The 19,394-nt window shown below is 45.6% G+C and overlaps 1 protein-coding gene and 1 pseudogene across 1 annotated transcript in view; one reads left to right on the top strand and one right to left on the bottom strand.

The window, feature by feature from the left end:
- LOC138161370 (zinc finger protein 184-like) overlaps window positions 1-18,684 on the bottom strand; it is a 47,391-nt pseudogene extending 28,707 nt beyond the window's left edge.
- Window positions 18,452-19,394, top strand: part of LOC138161829 (zinc finger protein 107-like) — a 35,588-nt gene continuing 34,645 nt past the window's right edge. The window contains exon 1 of the mRNA XM_069088806.1: window positions 18,452-18,715. Coding sequence (XP_068944907.1) covers window positions 18,683-18,715 — 33 coding nt within the window. The 5' untranslated portion in view covers window positions 18,452-18,682. The remainder of the gene's footprint in view (window positions 18,716-19,394) is intronic.

Here is a 19,394-nt window from a genome sequence, read left to right as displayed (position 1 = left end):
AGACCCATCCCGAAAATAAGCCCTCCCCTTACTGTGTAAGATTCCTCTAAAATAAGCCCTCCCCCGAAAATAAGCCCTATTGAGATTGCTACTGTAGTGAAGGTGATCCCCTGCGCTACATGCTACATTATGGTACCCTCTGTATGCACTCCCCCCCCCAAACGCACGCCGTGCTCTGAGCTGCATCCAATCAGAGCTGCAGCAGTGAGCGCGTCATCCTGTTCTTCCCCAGTGATTTGCTTATTGAATAAAGGTACATTTTTTTGTTCACATTTACCTGTTTATTAAAATTGCTGTCAATGTTCATTAAAATAAGCCCTCTGGTGTTTTTCTGTCCAAAAAAATAATAAGATAGTGTCTTATTATTAGGGAAACACGGTATATATATATATATATAACAGTACAGGGAAGAGAAGGGGAGAGGGCACCTACTATGTCCCTGGCTCCATGCTGAGCCCTTTACCAATGTTTTCACATTTGATCCTCACAATAACCATAGAAGGAAGACAGGGTTATTATCATCTTTTTCCAGATGAGGAAAAAGGCAAAGGTTAAGTGACTTGCCCAGGGTCACACAGCTAGGAAGTATGTGAGGCTGGATTTGAACTCAGATCTTCCTGACCCCAGGCTCAGTACTCTATCCACTGTACTACCCAGCTGCCCCCGGCGGGCAAATAAGTTCAGTCACCTTACTTCCCAAACTCTTCAGGGGGAAGGATGGGAATTATTGGGGTTCTCAATCAACAAGCACTTATAAAGCCTTTACTTTGTGCCATACACTGTGTGCTAAGACCTGGGCATACAAAGAAAGATTGAAAACAGTATTTGCCCTCAAGAGGATGGAGGTAGCTGAGAAAGCTAAAGCGACTCCATTTTGTCTGCGGGTCTTCTGTCTTAGCCCTGACTCTGCTTGGGCTGCAGCTCCCACTCTCTCTTTGAGTTTCCTTACAGGACGGGCCTATCTATTAGGGTGGGGTTAAAAGAGACAGCTAACCTAAAGGAGTCTTTCCCATTACCAGCCCAGCCACAGGCCCTGTCCAGTAAGGGGTTGCCTATTCCTACTCCACAAGCATCTAGCAACAAACTCTGTCCACTTCTGAGCTACTCCCGTCTAAACTGAAGCCTATATAAGCTTTGTCCTTTTTTATTCCTTGAGGAATTTGACTGAGGCTGAGGCCTCCCTTGCTGAAGAACTCGATAAACCCTCATTTGTTGCTAAATGTTCCGGCACCAACAATTTTACCCACTAAATTTACGTTCTAATAGTGAAGACTATATTTGTATAGATATAGATATCTATGTGGATAGATCTGTCTACATACATATACATCTAAATAGACCTCTCTCTATCTACCTATGTATAAATATATGATGTATCTCTACCACTATGATTCAGGGCTCTAGACAATTCCAGCTTCTATCAGCACTGTCTAATGTGTTCATCCAAGAAATACGGGAAACCTATCAGTTGTGCAGACCACATATAGCTATGAGGAACAGCTAATTTACCACATGACTGAATCAAAATTTTAAATCTGCTCGACAGGTTGAAAGGTCTAAAACGCTGACATCCCATATTCAGAATCATATAAGTACAGAACTAGGGAGACACACTCACCTTCAGAAGGCCATGGATTTCCAGGGGACATCAAGAGCTGGACGAACTAAGAGTCTGCTAACACAGCTGCTGTTGTTCAGTCGTTTCAGTCATATCCAACTCTTCATGACTCTATTTGGGTTTTGGTTTGGTTTTTTAGGCAAAGTTACTGGAGTGGTTGGCCATTTCCTTCTCCAGCTCACTTTACAGGTGAGGAAACTGAGGCAAACAGGGTGAAGTGACTTGCCCAGGGTCACACAGCTAGTAAGTGTCGAGGCCAGATCTGAACCCAGGGAGATGAGTGTTCCTGACTCCAGGCCCAGTGCTCTATCCACTATGGTGCCCCATCGATGTCCTAATAGAACCTGTAGGCTACCTCTACAGAGGAAGATTGTCCAGATCCCAGGAAGTAACTGAACTACTCTACTCCATCCTGCTCAGATCACATTTGGACTTTTCTGTTCAGCTCTGGACACTCTTTTAAAGACATGAACCAAAGGCATAGGAATTGTGTGGGGCCTGGGGACAAGTTCAGAATTTGTCACATAAGAGATCAGATGTATCACCTATAGCTACTAAGGGCAAACCTAGGAATGCTGGGTTTGTTCCCAAAGCAGGACCGACACAGTGGGGGTACATGCGGCAGCTCCAGGAGGATCATGAGACCTACAGCTGGAAGAGACCTCAGAGGGTCAGATCAGCTGATTGAGAAACAGGCCCAGAAAGGTTAACTGGCTTGCTTACAGTAACATAGGTGCTGTCTGGGGCATGATACAAACCCAGGTCTTCCCGGCACTGAGCCCGGCACTCTGTTCACTACACCACAAGTATATCTCAGACAGTCTCAGGCAGTCACTGCAGCAGACAAGGCTTAATTTTGCTAAGGTCTCGCTAACTTGCCTCCCTATAGTTCATTATGATTATACTGTGGGCTGATTTGCCTGAACTCGTAAACCTTTTCCCCTCAGCTTACCGTTCTAGCATTCCTAATGATCTCTGGTTTGATTCAATCCAGATTATTTTATTCTTTTCCAGAAGATGACTAGATTCTGCTACCCTTCTTTAGGAGGGATCTTTCCCTAGGAGCCTGGCGAATGCTTTAACAAACAGTAAGAACTGATGTCAAAGGGCACCCAACATCACTGTCTGATCTCCAAAAGAAGACTTCCCCTGATCCATGTCTCTGATAATGGCCCACGTCACCATTACTGCAAACACTCCAGATGAGGGCTCCAGAAACGTTGGTGCCGCAATTCCAAGTGCAAACCACCAAAGACAGCCCTGCCTATCAAATGACAGTAAACCTGGTAGGAGTATGGGAGCCTCTAAAAGGGAAGCCAACTACACAGCCCACTGGCAGCTCAATCACTCCCAAGCTTCCTTCCCCAAGATATCTCAAGGCTGGCAATCTAACACGTACTGTCCAGATCACTCTATGCTTGGAGATTCAACACAGATTGAAACAAGGTGATTTTGCCTCTTCCCTGACAGGAAAATGTCACTGAGCCAAATCCAAACTTACAAAAAATAGCCTTTTATTTTGCACACCGAAGAAGAGGGCAATTGTCCAACCCAAGCCAACTCCTTCAAAACTCAATGGCAGGATTCTGTTGTAATACCAATGAAATGGTTGATAATTTAGTACAGGGATTAGTCAAATCTATTGGCAAAGAATTAGGCTGGAAGGAGTTGGCCAACAATTCCATTGGTAGAGAAGAGGACTTTTGGGAGTATGGTTTAATCTAGGTTTAGAAAAAAACTCCAGTCTTTTATTTCTGTATTTTGATTTTTTCCCCATATTTACTTTCCAATAAATCCCCGTCCCTGAAAAAAATCCCATCTCTGGACCCCCACTTCCAAGAGAATTACACAAAACTGATCAGCCAACATGGACAGCAGCACTGACAGGCTGTGCAACATCCCCCACTCTTGTGGTCCAGTGTTAGTGATGTGTAAGCGGTATGCAATGACTACTTCCTGGAGTTCTTTTAGAGAGTCTTCACTAATGTCATGGTAGCAATTATGTTTACTGTTTTTTATTTAAACGAAAAATGTGCTCAGGGTAAATTTTTCCACCCAAGGGAAAGTCTGCTTGTGAAGATTCATGAGGTCCAACTATGTTCTAGCCATTTATTTTAATTACTCTCACAAAATCATGCAATCTCACAAATATTTTTTGAATTTTTGAATTTCTCAAACTCATTCTTTCTTACGGCATAGTATTCCTGACCTTGTTTTGCCACAATTTGTTGAAGAACACAGGCTTGACTTCTTTGAGGAAATTCTGAAGAACTTTTACTGAATCTAAACATCCCATAATAGCAAAGGCTCATCTTTTTAGTAGGAAAATTTCCCCAGTGATGCTGTATGGCAGAAATACCAGAAACACCCACTGCCTCCAAAGAACATGAAAGGCCAGTAGGTGGTATAATGGATAGAAACTGGACTTGGAGTTAGGAAGACCTGAATTCGAATCTTCCCTCAGACACATACTAGCTGTGTGACTCAGGGCAAGTCACTTAAGCTCTCTCAGTCTCTGTTTCTTCATGTGGGGATAATAACAGCACCCAGTTCCTGGAGTTGTGAGGATCAAATGAAATAATAGATATAAAGATTATAAACTCTGAAGTGCCACATAAATGCTAATTATTATGATGATTATTATAAGCACTGCCCACAGGGAAATAGAAAGGATTTAGTTTTACAAGTTTTTTTTTTCTTTTGGAGGCAATTGGGGTTAAATAACTTGCCCAAGGTTACACAGCTAGTTTTTTTGTGTGGGTGTTAAGTGTCTGAGGCCGGAAGCGAACTCGGGTCCTCCTGACTCTGGGGGCCGGTGCTTTACTCACTGCGCCACCTAGCCGCCCCTAGTGTTACAAGTTTTATAAAACACCCAAAGGCAACTGGAAACATCATTACGTGGGACATATCGTTGTCTCTTATTGTATTGTACTGATCATGATAAATATTTGTAAAAAACTAGCATAAACTGACCATCATAATTGGAACCTACCGCTGACTGCAGGGGAGGGGAAATTCTAGGATGAATTCAGTAAGATATCCTCCTCCCAATTAAATGAGCATGCACTCTGACACTACCTTCAGTGTGCGAATGGGAATAAGTTGGAATGGGGCACAGTATATTGAAAAAGCACAGATTACGAATGAGAGAAGCCAAAGATTTGCAGAAATCAGAAAGGTTAAAGTCCTCAGTGTAATGACTACTTTCTTCAAGAAAAGAATCAGTATGTGCTAGGCATGATGAGCTATGAAGAATGACAAAAAAGTGAAATCAGTAATATTTTGAGAGACAGGAAAAAGCTTGTTACTAATGTGCAAGACAATACTGAATCAGCTACCGTGTTTCCCCGATAATAAGACCTATCCTGAAAATAAGCCCTCCCCTTACTGTGTAAGATTCCTCTAAAATAAGCCCTCCCCTGAAAATAAGCCCTATTGAGATTGCTACTGTAGTGAAGGTGATCCCCTGCGCTACACGCTACATTATGGTACCCTCTGTATGCACTGTCCCCCCCCCCCCGTGAAACGCACGCTGTGCTCCGAGCTGCATCCAATCAGAGCTGCAGCAGTGAGCATGTCATCCTGTTCTTTATTGAATTCATTATTGAATAAAGGTACATTTTTTTGTTCACATTTACCTGTTTATTAAAATTGCTGTCAATGTTCATTAAAATAAGCCCTCCCCTGAAAATAAGCCTTCTGGTGTTTTTCTGTCCAAAAAAAATAATAAGACAGTGTCTTATTATCGGGGAAACACGGTAGCTCTGAGGAATCAGTTCACTGACTTATCAGGCAAAGATCAAAATTATTACAATGCTAGAAAAAAGAATTGTGGAGAAAAAAGATATGCTGCACAACTGAGACAACTCAGTCCTGAGCTATCAAAACAAGCTATTGATAATGGAAAATGGGTAATGGAGATAGAAAGGACATCAGAGTCAGAATCAGAAATATAACTGACATCAATTAGGCACCATAACAAGGAGATCAAAAGTCTAAGAAGAGCCCTAGTCAGCAAACACATCTGGCTTCTAAAGCAGTTATGGAAGCCAGATTTTGAGTATAACATGTTTCATAAAATTTTACCAAGAAGCATACAACTGCACATTTAAAGAAAGTGTAGAAAGAGATTTAACAAAGCCAAGAAACCCAGAAGGCCTTTAAGGATGAAAATGGAAGTAGAGCAACAAGCAAGACAAATGGTAAACGTCTGCAAACGTTTTCATAACGCGCCGTTTTTGCGATTGAGGATGGTAAAGCCATTACACTTGGACTCTAAAACCACAGTCTTTGATGTGCTCATAGAGAAGGCAGAAAGTGGCACTACAGAGAACAAAGATGGAAAAAAGCATTGAAACAAGAGATCACAATCAAAATTGTGCAAGAGTCTTTTAAAGCTATAACAACAGAGATGACCTTATTCAATGACACTGTCTGAATGGACATCAAGCAGGGCCTAAAATAAGGAAAGACATGTTCCCTATAGAAGCCGATCATGGTCATGGAGAAGAGCCAATGCAGAGCTGAAGCTGAAGAGGAGACTAATGATGGAGTAATACAGTTGTGAGGTATGCATTCATAAGGTGTCTGAAAGAGGGCAAGTTTCAACAGGCAAGGACAAAATCTTAGGACTTTAATAACACTAAGAAAGCCAAGAGAACACCCATAACCTTTCCGTAGGATCACTTTCTCATCTATACATAATCCTGGTGAGAATTACATATACACTTATCAAAGACACTTGAGTGTCATTTAGAGCCTTCCACAATCTTGCTTGTACCTACCCTTCTGAACTCATTTCCCATTATAGTCCCCTTCACACTGTCTACATCACAGCCAAAGTGGACTATTCCCTGTTACCTGGTGCACCTGTTTACTGAATCTGGCGTTATGTCTCCTTTGTGCAGGCTTAAAATCCACTTAGGTTCCTACTTTAGACCTTTCTTAATTCCATTTCCTTCCCCCAAGTTGATAGTATCCTCTCTCTTCTCAGATTATATTTACTTGGTGTACATATTATATCCCAAAATAAAATCTAGACTCCTTAGAGACAGAAACCATTTTTAATTTTTGTTTTGTGGCCTCAGGACCTAACTTAATAAACTTTTGCTGACATGAATTATGTTGTAAAAGATAAAGGATTACCATGGAGAGGAAGAAGCAGAAAAGACCGACTCAGATCCGGAGTAAAGAGGAAGGGTTGGTGTCTGAGAGAAAGAACAGTTTTCTCTGAGACAGGATGTGAGGAGGGGCAGAGATAAGTCTGGAAGTAGGAGAGTTCCTGGCTTGAGTGAGAAGATCTAGGTTCAAGTTACAGCTCTGATCACATGCCAGCTGGGTAGCCGTAGGCGACCTCTGAGCTGTAAGGAAGGATGTGGATAAAGCAGAGAGTGGACAAGGAGAAGCCATGGCAGTGAAGGAGCTTCGGGGCGTGACTTGTGTTGGTTGCAGAGGAAACTGATGGGAGACAGTACAGTCAAGTATTTGAAGTGGGATGAGACCTACTCCCAAAGGGAAAAGCTGGGGCGATGGGCAGAAATAAAAAAGTGAATTTACACTTGACAGAGAGGAAAAACTTCCAAATAATTAGAGCAATCCGGCAGTGGAACAGAATGCCTCACAAGGAGTTACATCTCATTGGAGGCCTTCCAAACAAAGACTGGACGCTCACTGTCAGGTAAGATGTAAAAAGATGAAAAAAATCCTTATTTACGTTTGGGTCACAAGATAGGCCTTTGAGGTTCTTTCCAACTCCAGGGTCCTGGATTCTTTCTGACTTTATCTCCACAGGCCTCAGTTTCCTCTCCTATAAAATCAAGGGCTGGAGATGATACCTAAGTCCCTTTCCAGATCATAGAAAGTGGTTTGTGAAAATGAAAATACGTACTTACAAGGGGTATATATGAGAAAGCTCAGTCAGACCTTTCCTTTGACTCTAGGAAAATTTTTTTTTTGCTTTTTGGAGGGGGAAAGCAGAGCAATTGGGGTTAAGTGACTTGGCCAAGGTCACACAGCTAGTAAGAGCTAAGTGTCTGAGGCCAAATTTGAACTCAGGTCCTCCTGACTCCAGGGCAGGTGCTCTATTCACTGTGCCACCTAGCAGCGCCAATCTGCCCCCCCCCCCCCGCAAGGAAACTTTGAGGAAGGCTTCTGATCCAAAGTTCCAAAGACGTTATCTCTTCAAATGAACAGTTCAGCTGTTCCTCAAAGTGACTCCCATTTGTCTGGACTCTGCTCACCTGGGCAGGTGCTCCTAGGAACTGCCTGCTCTATTGTCCAGGGTGTCTCTCCTTTCTCCAAGTGGAAGAGAACATCTGGTTTGTTCACTGAAAGTCCTAATGGGGGAAATGGGAAAAGGCTTTGAACAGAGTCACTGAAGAAGGCAATCTCAGTTTCCTTCTCGTTCGGAAAAAAAAGTCCTTCTGCTAGGAAGGACTTGTGGCAGAGGAGCACAGAGGACCTCTGAAAGCTGTTCCGTATTGTGTTCCCAGGATCACAGAGTAAATACGGGCCCAAAAACAAAATCCGTTCATAGGACTCAATTCTTGAATGGGACATCTTCCTCAGTTTTGCATACCTGCCCTGGTATTTTAGTGCAGTGGAACAAAGAATAGGGAAGGCATAGCTTCAAAGCCAGGACCACAAAGCTGTGGATTTCCATCCATATAAAGAAAAGACCTTACACCTGCAGGCAGGTTCTGGGTCATGCTCTTTCTTGGTTCTGAAGGAGTTAAGGATCTCCTCACATTACATCAGTTCTGAAATATCTCAGCCTACCAAACCAAAGACACCCCTTAAAGGCTCCTGGCGAGCAGGAGCGCAGAGAACCCTCCCCAGTCGTCAGAGTCCAAGTCACAAAGGGAAGTTCGTCTTTACCCAGGGAGACAAGGTTCCTGAAGTTCTCCAGCATCACACCTTTAAACAGGTTCCTCTGAGCAGGGTCCAGTTGCTTCCACTCCTCCTGGGTGAATTCCACAGCCACATCCTTGAAGGTCACTGCTCCCTGAAATACCCAACACATTCCTGCTCATTCAGTGATCTTTTCTCACATGTACTTTGGGAAAGACCTGAAGTTAACTAGATGTATAAGGGATATCTTTCAAGATGTTCAGGGTACTCCATACTTTGAGGAAAATATGAGAGCATGTGCTAGATAATGAATTCTTTATTTGACATCAACTTACCAATATTCCTGCCCCATCACTCAATGTCATCCATATGTTACTGTCTGCTCAGGTTAAATCCCCAACAAATGGTAGTTTAATTTAGAACCAGGAAAGTACTCATAACTACACAAAAGCAATTGGGTTCTATGCAATTTTTCTAAGTATATCCTGTTGATTTAGAGGTTATACTGGGAAGTGCCACATTCCTGAAACCATAAAAGCCCAAGAAATGTTCTGAATGATTTCATGATGACAAAAGTCATAGCCAATGTAGGCACCCAAAAACTGCAACTTCAAGACACTGAGTAGCATGAATCTAGACTGCAAAATAAGGTAACTTGTTTGATAAAAAGACTTTAAAAGCCTATCTAGTAAGACCTCAGAATGACAGTCCTGTCGCCTACTTTCCAAATGACTGTAGCCTTTGAAAGCTAGGGGAACTCCAATGCACCTGTCCTGATTTCCTTTCACCTGAAGGTCTGGAAGGAATCCCAGCCCTATATCTTGAACCCAGGGCCCCAGGAATATTCAATATAACAAGTTACAAAGATGCTATAGATACTATAAAAGTCTTTCAGGGATGAAAATTCTCTTGAAGGAAAAAGTGGACAGGGAATGGATTTCCCCAACCCGCCAAAGAAGCAAGAGTTCCCTTGTCCCACTCATGGACCTTTAAAGGTAATGTTGCAATTCATCAACCTAGCATCAGGGTACATTGTGGAGCATGTCAGGGTCTCTGCTCCAACCTACAGGGACATGGAGCCCTGAATCTGAACAGAGGTCAGGGCTGTCCTCTTAAGTTATGAACACTAAGGGTTCTTGGTCAAAAAAGGAGTCTTTTTGCTTCCCTAGAAAATAAGCCCATTCAAAGAAATGGAAATCAAGGGGATGCCCATCAATTGGGGAATGGCTAAACAAGCTGTGGTATACGAATGTAATGGAATACTATTGTGCTATAGGAAATGAGGAGCAGACGGACTTCATAATAACCTGGAGAGATTTATATAAACTGATGCTGAGGGAGGAGAGCAGAACCAGGAGAACTTTGTACACAACTACAGGCACATCGTATCTGTGGTGACTAACTTGGATAGACTGGGCTGCTCTCAGCAATACAAGGTTATAAGACAACTCCAAAAGATTCATGATGGAAAGGGCTATTCACATCCAGAGAGAGAACTGCAGATTGGAGCAAACCACTTGCTCTCTCCTTTGTTTTGACCCTTCTTTCTCATTGTTCACTCCATTGGTTATGATCCTTCTTTGCAACTTGACTAATGTTTAATGTGAAGGTATTTGTAGAACCTATATTTGATTTCGTGCTGCCATGGGAGGGGAGGGAGAGCAGAGGGAGGGGGAGAAAATTTGGAACTCAAGGGATTGTGGAACTGAACATTGTAAATCAAAAGTAAATAAACAAATTTTTTTAAAAGAAAAAAAAGACAACAAACCCATTGTTATTTACTGAAATCCCTTTAAAATCCAAATACTCTTGTGTAAGGTATGCAGACATTGACTCCTCTCTTGCCCTGGGTTGACATTGTCTGGGGGGAAAGCCCTTAGGAGATGTTTTCTGTCACAACTAGTCAGTAGAAACATTCCAGGTGTCAAGGAAAGGCTCTATTAGGTTAATGAGAAGATACAAATAGCATTCCTTGGTTGATCCTTTGAACATTAAGGAAAACTATCAGCCTTATTCCCAGCTTCAATTTATGTGACAAAGAAAAACAGAGTATGGGCTAGGATGGTCTTTAATGGCATTAGGGGATAACTGTAGCTATTCTATAATCTCATAATTCTAACCAAATTTTCCTCAAAATAAAGAGAAAACAGAGGAACGTGGGGAGATTGGGCTTAGTTTAAACCTTGTTCTTCAGTTGTCTGACTTTTTTTTTTTAGTCTTTTTGGAGAGGGGAGGGCAGGGCAACTGGGATTAAGTGAGTTGCCCAAGGTCACACAGCTAGTAAGTGTGTCAGGTGTCTGAGTTCGAATTTGAACTCAAGTCCTCCTAACTCCAGGGCCGGTGCTGTATTCACTGCACCAGCTGCCGGGGGTCTGACTCTTTATGGCCCCTACTGTGCTTTCTTGGGCAAAGATACCAGAGTGGCTTGCTATTTCTTTCTCCAAAGGGGGAACCTTATACTTATACAAATCCTATCCAAGACCTCTTGTGCCAGGCAATGTTTAGACCTTTTGGTTTAAATAAAAATATTCAAAATGTAATTCACTAAAGAGAGAATTGAATAAAATCCCTTGCCTTGAGTTTCTGCTGGAGAGACTGAAAGCAGAACCTGCAAGAACAGCATCACATGGTGCTGAAATATGGCACCAGCCTCCCAGGAGCCAAACGGGAGATGGTGACAGAAGTCTAGACTCTGCCCAGATGGCATCCATAACTCGGGGCCTGCTCCTTTCAAGCTTCTGCTCCCCTATCACCTCTTCAGTGAGTTGATCATCAAACTTTTATTAAACACTTACTATGTGCCAGGCACTGGAGATTCAAAGTCAGTCAATCAAAGAAAGCCAAAAACACTATCCCTCCCTCAAGGCGCTTACAGTTTAATGGGGAGACCACATACAAACAACTATGTATGTACAAGTATGATCTCAGGGTGAAGGCACTGGTATCAAGGGGGATCCGGAGAGATCTCCTTACAACCCTGGTGTAATGTTAAGAGTGCTGAATTTGGAGTCATGGGACCTGTGTTTAAAACCCACTTTCTGTGTGGCCTTAACTTCTCTCAGTTTGTTTTTCCATCTGTAGAATGAGGTCCAAACGGATGACCTCTAAGATCCCTTCCAGGGCCAGACATATGATTCTGTGGCTTGTGAATCTTTTTTTTTTTAGTAATGCCGTCAATTCGGTTTGCAACTCCAGCTCCCTCTCCTGACTGCTCTGTTCATACTGAAAAGTGGGGTGTCTCTGGGTGGAGAAGCGCGGGCTCATTTCGGCAAAGGCAGAACCTGGCACTTACCTGGGCCGGATGTCGGGACCATGGCACCTTCTAGGAGAGCGCAGTCTCCTGCGAGCGGGGCTGAGGAGGAGAAGGGCAGAGTGGGCGAGCCGAGCATTCCCTTACACCTCCCGAATATTGGACCGGAGGCAGGATCGCTGTGTCGGGGGTCTCGGGGCTCGGATGGGCCGATCCGGGTGCCCCCTTTTAGACCTGAAGAACCCGAGGCCCGGCGAGGTTCCACAGCTCCCCGAGGGCAGCGAAGACCGGCTCGTTTCATCCACCGCTCCTGCACTGGCCCGCCAAGCAGCGCGCTGGACCTCCAACCTAAACTCTCCGAACTCCGGGCTCTTCCCAGTAAAGCCCTCCCCAAAACCTCCTCTGCTAAGGGCTCTTCCCCCTGACACAGGCCGGGGAGTCGGAACGAGTTCAACCTGCCCGCTGTGTCGCTGCGAGAGGCGGCCACCTGCGGGGCAGCGGCCCGCTCCTCCGGGAACGAAGCAGAGACCCAGCGAGGGGCAGGCGTGGAGAGAAGCGGCACCGAACCTTTCCCCTAGACTGGGGCGGGGGGAAGGGGGGACGGGGGGAGGAAGGCAAGAGGAGGGGGAAAAGGAGGGAGGGGCGAAGAGGAGGAGGGGAAGGCCTGCGGAGGGCATGCCTGGGCACCCGGGCCGCAGTTAGCTCCCCCGGGAAGCTGCGGGCCGAGCACTCACCCAGAGAGAGGTCCGGCCGGGAAGGACCCGGTACGAAGAGAACACGGGAAAAGAGACCTGGGCTCCCCCGTCGCCAGAGTGGGCATTTCCAGATATCCCCAACGCTGCCTGAAACTGTTTCTATGGCAACCACTCCCCAGGACTTTTGGGAAAGGCACGTGTCAAACAGCGACTTCTGGGAAATGTAGTCCTGAGGCGGCGGAGGGCTTCTACGCATGCTCAGAGAGCCGCAGCGAGCGCTGGAGACCCTGAAGTTGGCGCAAGGTCTGCGAGGGCTTCCAGCTGAAAGGCGGGGCACGGGGCCCAGGGATACCGAGAAAACGGCCGGTCTTAGGGAGATTGTACTGCGGGGAGCTGTCCTTGGAATCGGGAATCCCCCTTTGAGTCTGGCGGGGCGGCTGTGGCCACGTGCCTGCCTCCCTGCAGTCTGCCCAGGGGCTCGCGCTTTCACCGCCTCCTCCCAGAAGGAAAAAGGGGCCAAGCCCTACCTCCCATCTCCTCCCACGCAGCATCCCGAGGGGATCCACCCCCTCCTCCAGCTGCCACGAGCTCGGGCAGGAGGCGAGAAGACGAATCCCCGAGCCCTCTGAAATGCTTTTGGGCACTTATCCTTCGGTGCTTTTTTATTGCTGTTCATTCGCCTTCGACTCCGCATGACCCAGTTTGGGCTTTTCTTCCCAAAGATACTGGAGCGCTGCCATTTCCTCCTCCAGCGCCCTTTACAGATGGTGAAACCAAGGCAAACCAGGGTCAAGTGACTTGTCCAGAGTCACACAGCTAGGAAGTATCTGAGCTCAAATTTGAACTCAGGTCTTCCTGACCCAATGCTCTAACCACTGCACCACCCGGCCGCTATCATCTATATATCTTCTTAATATAAAATACTACACTACTAGTATCTAATTCCTTTTTTCTTTTTACTTTATTTTTTATTTTTCCCATTGTCAAGCATTTCTGTTTCATTCCTACCACCTCTGCCCCCCCTCAAAGGAATTTATGACTAATACCTCCCTAAGCCCACCCTCCTTTTTCTTCTCTCTGCTCACTCCTGTTTCCCTTTTGAATTAAGTGTATTAACACACTGAACACTTTTGTGTGTGTATTTTACCTTCCTTTGACCCAGATGAAAATGGGGTCAAAGTGATGATGGCTTCCACACCCTTTCCTTGTTTTTTCCTCTGCTTTTGCATCCCAATTATGTGAGATAAGTTTCCTCATCCTTCTTTCACTTTTTCCCCCTAATGTAGACATTCCCAAACTTTCTCAGTTCATGGTGCCCTTAGTCCTTCAGTAATTTTTTTACAGTTCCCATAGGCCAAAGAATACTTAACAGTTCTGTTTATTAAATTGTTAGGTCTAAACAATTTAATGAATATTTATGGACCAACCACTTAGTAGCCATTTGAGAAAATAGTACATACAAACCGAAAGAAAAAAGAATATTTTTTCTTAAATAACCACAGTTACTTCTTAATGAGATTGGTATGCCTTTTGGAAATTGCGCAACTTCTCCAAACTTGGAACCACATTGGACAGTACTATGCTCATCCATCCTGTTCCACATTGCTTTTTATCACAACCACCACCAAATCCTCAACGTCACAAAGTTATGACACCTCAGATGAGAAAGTTTGAGAAGTTACTAATGTAGCGGAAAGTATAGGTAACTAAAAACATCTCAGGCATTCAAGAATGTCACTGAAAGGAATATAGCATGATCTCATGGTAGATTTTCTGTGGTGTCAGACAGATACCTGACTCCTGGTTTCCCTCAAAAATTTAAAATATGCCAATGCTGCTCCAGTGGCCTACTGTTTATGGTTTGGAAATTATGGGCCTAGTACCTTTTTTGGCCTTATTTTCTTCTTTTAAAATCATTAAAACATATAGGCCCTCTGTCTTACTTGAATCCCTCTGTGACCTCTGGTAACATTAAGGTTTTGAAGGGACACATATTTTTTCCTAATTTTTTTTCCTTTGAATTGTTTTATTTCATTAAACATTTCCTGATTAAATGTAAAAAAATTTTAATCATATTTTTAAAATTTTGAGTTCCAAATTTTCTCCCTCTCTCCCACCCCTCCCCCTTGTTTGAGAAGGCAAGCAATTTGATATCATTTATACATGTGAAGTTATGCAAAACATTTCTATATTAGCTGTTGCAAAAGCAAACAAACAAAATAATAAAAAGTGTTTTTTTTTAGGCAATCGGGGTTAAGTAACTTGCTCAAGGTTACACGGCCAGTTATTTCTGGGTGTGGTGCTAAGTATCTGCACCTGGATTTAATCCCCAGGTCATCCCGACACTGGAGCCGGTGCCCTTACTCGCTGAGCCACCTGGCCACTCCGTGTTTTGTTTTTTTAAAGTATACTTCAGGGGCAGTGAGGTGGTGCAGTGAATAGAACACTGGTCCTGGAGTCAAGAGAACCTGAGTTCAAACCTGGCCTCAGACACTTGACACACTTACTAACTGTGTGACCTTGGGAAAGTCAATTTCCTTGCCTTCCCCCCTCCAAAAAAAGAAAAAAGTATGCTTCAATGTGCATTCAGAATTCCTCATTTCTGTCTCTAGAGGTAGACAGCACTTTTCATCACGTGTCCTTTGGGCTCATTGTCTTGACCCATGGATCTTAATCCGAGTAGCTAAGTCTTTCACAGTTGATCATCCTCACAATATTGCTGTTACTATGTACAATGATCTCTTGGTTCTTCAAGGGTTCAAGGGTGATGGGGTGAACCCAAGGGCTCAACTTTCCCTCCAAGTTAGCAACAAACTTTCAGGCATGGAGAAGCACTCTAATCTGTTGATATTAAATATTCTGGTAGTTGAGTCACTTAGGAATCACTGCTTTTGTTGAATGCAAATGTTTAGTTAGGATAGGATAAGTCTATTATCTGCCCAGCACTCTAAGCCATATATCACTTCTTACAATGATATAGTCTATTAAATGCCAGTGTTTGTTGTGAGAATATAACCATGAAATCTTATTGTGTTTAGGTAAACGGAAGACAGTGCTGGTGATGAGGTCATGAGATGCACAAGTCTTCAGTGGTAAGAGACCACTGCTGTTTCCAACTCTGTTTCTCTCAAGAACTCCTTACCATATCTGATGGTCTGTGCCTACTCTAACATTAAAGTCACCCAGAAGCACAAGCCTGGCCTTTTTTTGGCACATTGATGATAAGGGTCTCCAGGTGTTCATAAAATTTCTCTTTGACCCCATCAGGGTTCATCATGGTGGGAGCATAGGCATTGATGAAGGTGTCTGGCACTTTCCTAGAGGTGGAAATTGCATTGTCATGAGCCTATTGGTCACTCCTTTTGGGAGGCATGCAAGCTTGTTCACTCAATTAGATTTTATTTTGAAATCTACATTGGCTCCTCATCACAATGACCACTCCAGGAAAATGTGTATCCAGGTCCAACTTCCCTTGTTTCACTGAGGGCTTGCTATTTGGATGCAATACCTACTGAACTCTCTTGCAACAAAAACTATTCTTCTTTCAGGTCTACTGGATTTCATGTTGCCCATAAGCTTGCACACATGCCATGTACCAATGGTCAGTGGAATCATCTTCACAAAAAGTCTTTGTACATTTTTTTATGTTTCAACTACAGGGTGGGATCTCTACCTGCCACAGTAATCAGGCCAGGGTTAGGTTAGGTGATGTCAAATTGGCTAAAATCATAAAAGGGGAAAATGACAGATATTGGAAGAGATGTAAAAAAAAAAACTGGGGCACTAATACACTGTTGATAGAACCGTGACCCAACCATTTTGGAGAGCTATCTGGAATTATGCCAAAAAATTGTAAAACTGTGTATACCCTTTGCCCCAGCAATACCACTACTAGATCTGTTTCCCAACATGATCAGAGAAAAAGAATCTATATGTTCTAAAATATTTATAGCAGCTCTCTGTGGTGGCAAAGAACTGGAAATTGAGGGTATATCCATCTATTGGAGAATAGCTAAACAAGTTAAGGTATATGATTGTGATGGAATACGATGATGATATAAGAAATGGTGATCAGGTTGATTTTAGAAAAACATGGAAAGATTTGCATGAAATAATGAAGAATGACAACAATGTTGCTTGAAGAATAACCATGAATGATTAAGTTATTCTGAGTATTATAAATACTCAAATCAACTACAAGAGCCTTATGAAGAAAGATGTTGTCTACCTCCAGAGAAAAACCAATAAATAGAAGTATGTAGAGTATGGTTTTACCCACACATACACATATACATACATATATACATACATATACTTTTAGTCACAACTCCAAAAAAACTTGAGTAGTAATTTGCGTTATTACAAGAGACAGCAGAAGACATTCAGGTCATGTATCCTCTGTAGAGAGTACATAGGAGTCCAGCAATGCACATAAAGCCTTGGGTATTTAAGTATTACAGTGAAAAATGAGAGGTCATGTGGGAGGAGAGTAGGGTTATTCCCTCCCACATGGGGGATGGCATGGGAGGAGAAAGGGGGCAGTATGAGGAGGGGGAGCAAGAGGGAGCTGGAGGGCAGGAGGGGTACCAGCCCTACTTCTTCCCTGGGAACTGCTGGACTGTGGAGGTAGAATGTCCCTGCTTATCTGAACAGTCCCCACTGCACAGTGTATCAGTCTGGTGCAGACTGACCGGTGCCAGCCTTGTAGCTGGCTCCACTGGGAGGACACACAGAGATTTCAGTTAGGGTGGAGGGTTTCAAGTTATGTCAGCTCAGGGGGCAGTTCATGATTGACTCATTTTAGGCCTCCTGAATAGGTTCAAGTGTTTTCAGGAAAATATGGCAGCTCTAGAAATGGTTGTTCGCTTCAGGGCCACATTTGCTCCCTTCTCTCTGTCTCTATATACATGTGTTATTATATTATATACATATATAGACACACAGAGAGTGTCAAATGATGGCTTTCTCTAATGAGGGATGGAGAGGGAGGGAAAGAGACAGTTTGGAACTTAAAATGTAATAAAAAAAAATAAATGTGTCCTCTCTGTGGAACTTGAATCACTGGGGCAGGTTCTCTTCCTCAGTCTGCCCTGAAACTATGACCCAGAACTGGGTACCAGTGACAGAGCTGCTGGCTGGCATCTAGCCCACACCACTTCTCACGTTTATAAAAGGTTTAGAGCATGATTTTGGGGGGTGGGGGGGGGAAGCACCAATTGGGGGAGCAGGAAAGTACTGGCATAGAAGGAGCCCTCAAACTACGCTGTGAAAAGAAGGATCCTGAGGCAGCAGTGAGGAGACAAGGGGCACGGGCGGCTGTGTGCACAGGGATGGAAGAGCGGGCACAGGCCAGTCGGGCGGGCTGTACGGTGCGTGGAAGGCCGGCTGGAGCCCGCCGAGAAGGGCACCGACAACCAAGGACTTTGCACTTTCTCAGCAGGGGGTGCCTAGGTTTAGGGGGGCTCTGAACCCAGCACAAGTCAGACTGGGAGGGAGAGCCTGAGAAAGGGAGACTAGCGAGGTTATCACAAAGCCTCGGACTGGGGGTTTGCGGTGGAAGGATGGGGGAGATGGGGCCAAACTGGAGGGCCCCGAAGGGAGGGGCTAAAGGAGATCGGGTGATGCCTAGGGGCCGGCCCGGTGGCTGGGAGGGCCCCGTAAAGGTGGCAGGAAACGAGGCCCTCGCGAGGCCGACCGAGCCCGGGCCTCCGGGAACCGCTAATGCCCGGCTGGGGGGCGCACGTGTTTCTCCGAGTCTCGCTCCCGTCCCGGCCCCAGAGGGCTCTCTAGGCCGCCCCTAATGGCGCAGCCCCACGTGCTCTGTTCTGGGAAGCCTCGCGGTTTGGCTGGAGGTGGGGATGGGGCGGGTACGGAACGGTGCAGGCTCTTCCAGGAGAAGCAGCTGGAGCAAGACGCGCTCGGGAGCCGTCCGTTACAGAAGCCGGCTCCTTCGGAGCATGCGCACAACTTCCCCTGGCCTCTGAACTACGTTTCCCACAACTCCCTGCTTTCTTCTCCTGGGAGCGACGGAAGTGGTTACCATGGAAACGGTCGCGTTCAGTCAGGAAACACCTGGAGGGGTGCTTCCGCTTCCTGGTGGTCTTTGTTCGCGTCCGAGGGTCTCTCAGAGCTGTTCGAGCCCGGAGCCGAGCCGTCGGGCGGCCCGTCAGTCCGCTCAGGTCCGCGGTGGGACCCGCGGCGGCCGAGGCCCCTCCTCTCCCTGCCCCCCGCGCGTCGCTCGCGCCTCGCTCCTCCTTCCCCGAGAAGGCCATGGGCCCCGGGATCCCCGCGGCCGGCTTCCAGGTGAGATGACGTGCCACCCCGCCTGCCGCTTCCCATTGCCCCGGCGGCGCCCCGTGCGCCAGGCGAGAGAAGCGGCCGGCAGTGCCCGCCGCGGACCCAGAGGGGCCTGGAGCGGAGCCCACCGCCGGACGGGGCAGACAGCGTGGCGACAATAACGAGAATAAGTAACAGCTAGCATCGCCTTACAACAGCCCTGCTAGGAAGGTGCCATTGGGATCCCCATTGTACGGATAAGTAAACTGAGGCCCGGGACATGCGCGCGGTCACGCAAGTGGTAGGGTCTGAAGCAGGATGTGGTCCCACCGCCCCACGAGCTGCCTCTGGTAACTGTGCAGACAAGATGTGAACAGCATGCACCGGAGATCATCTCAAAGGACCTTTCCGTCCCACTGTGTGAGCCAGACGCGCACTCCCAAGTGTCCTGGCACTGTCAGGTGTCCCAGTAGTCTGAGGGAGGGAGACGTTGATGGGGGCTCAAGGGAGCGCGGCTGGATTCTCGAAGGAGTCTTTGAGATCCTCTTGGGGACGGGCGGGAGGAGAAGGGAGTTAACGTGTCACCGTCCTAACCAACAGCCGGTTCACATTAGGGGGATTACTCAGTTGGACTCAGAGTGTAGGCTGAAAGGGAGCACGGAAGGTATTCAGTCTGCCTCTGCCTCTGCAAGCATCCTTCACCCCG

Source organism: Petaurus breviceps, unplaced genomic scaffold, assembly GCF_028583685.1.
Source record: "Petaurus breviceps papuanus isolate PSGF00001 unplaced genomic scaffold, PetGlider_PUasm1.0 185, whole genome shotgun sequence".
Taxonomy (NCBI): Eukaryota; Metazoa; Chordata; class Mammalia; order Diprotodontia; family Petauridae; genus Petaurus; species Petaurus breviceps.
This window is presented reverse-complemented; position numbering and strand designations above follow the sequence as displayed.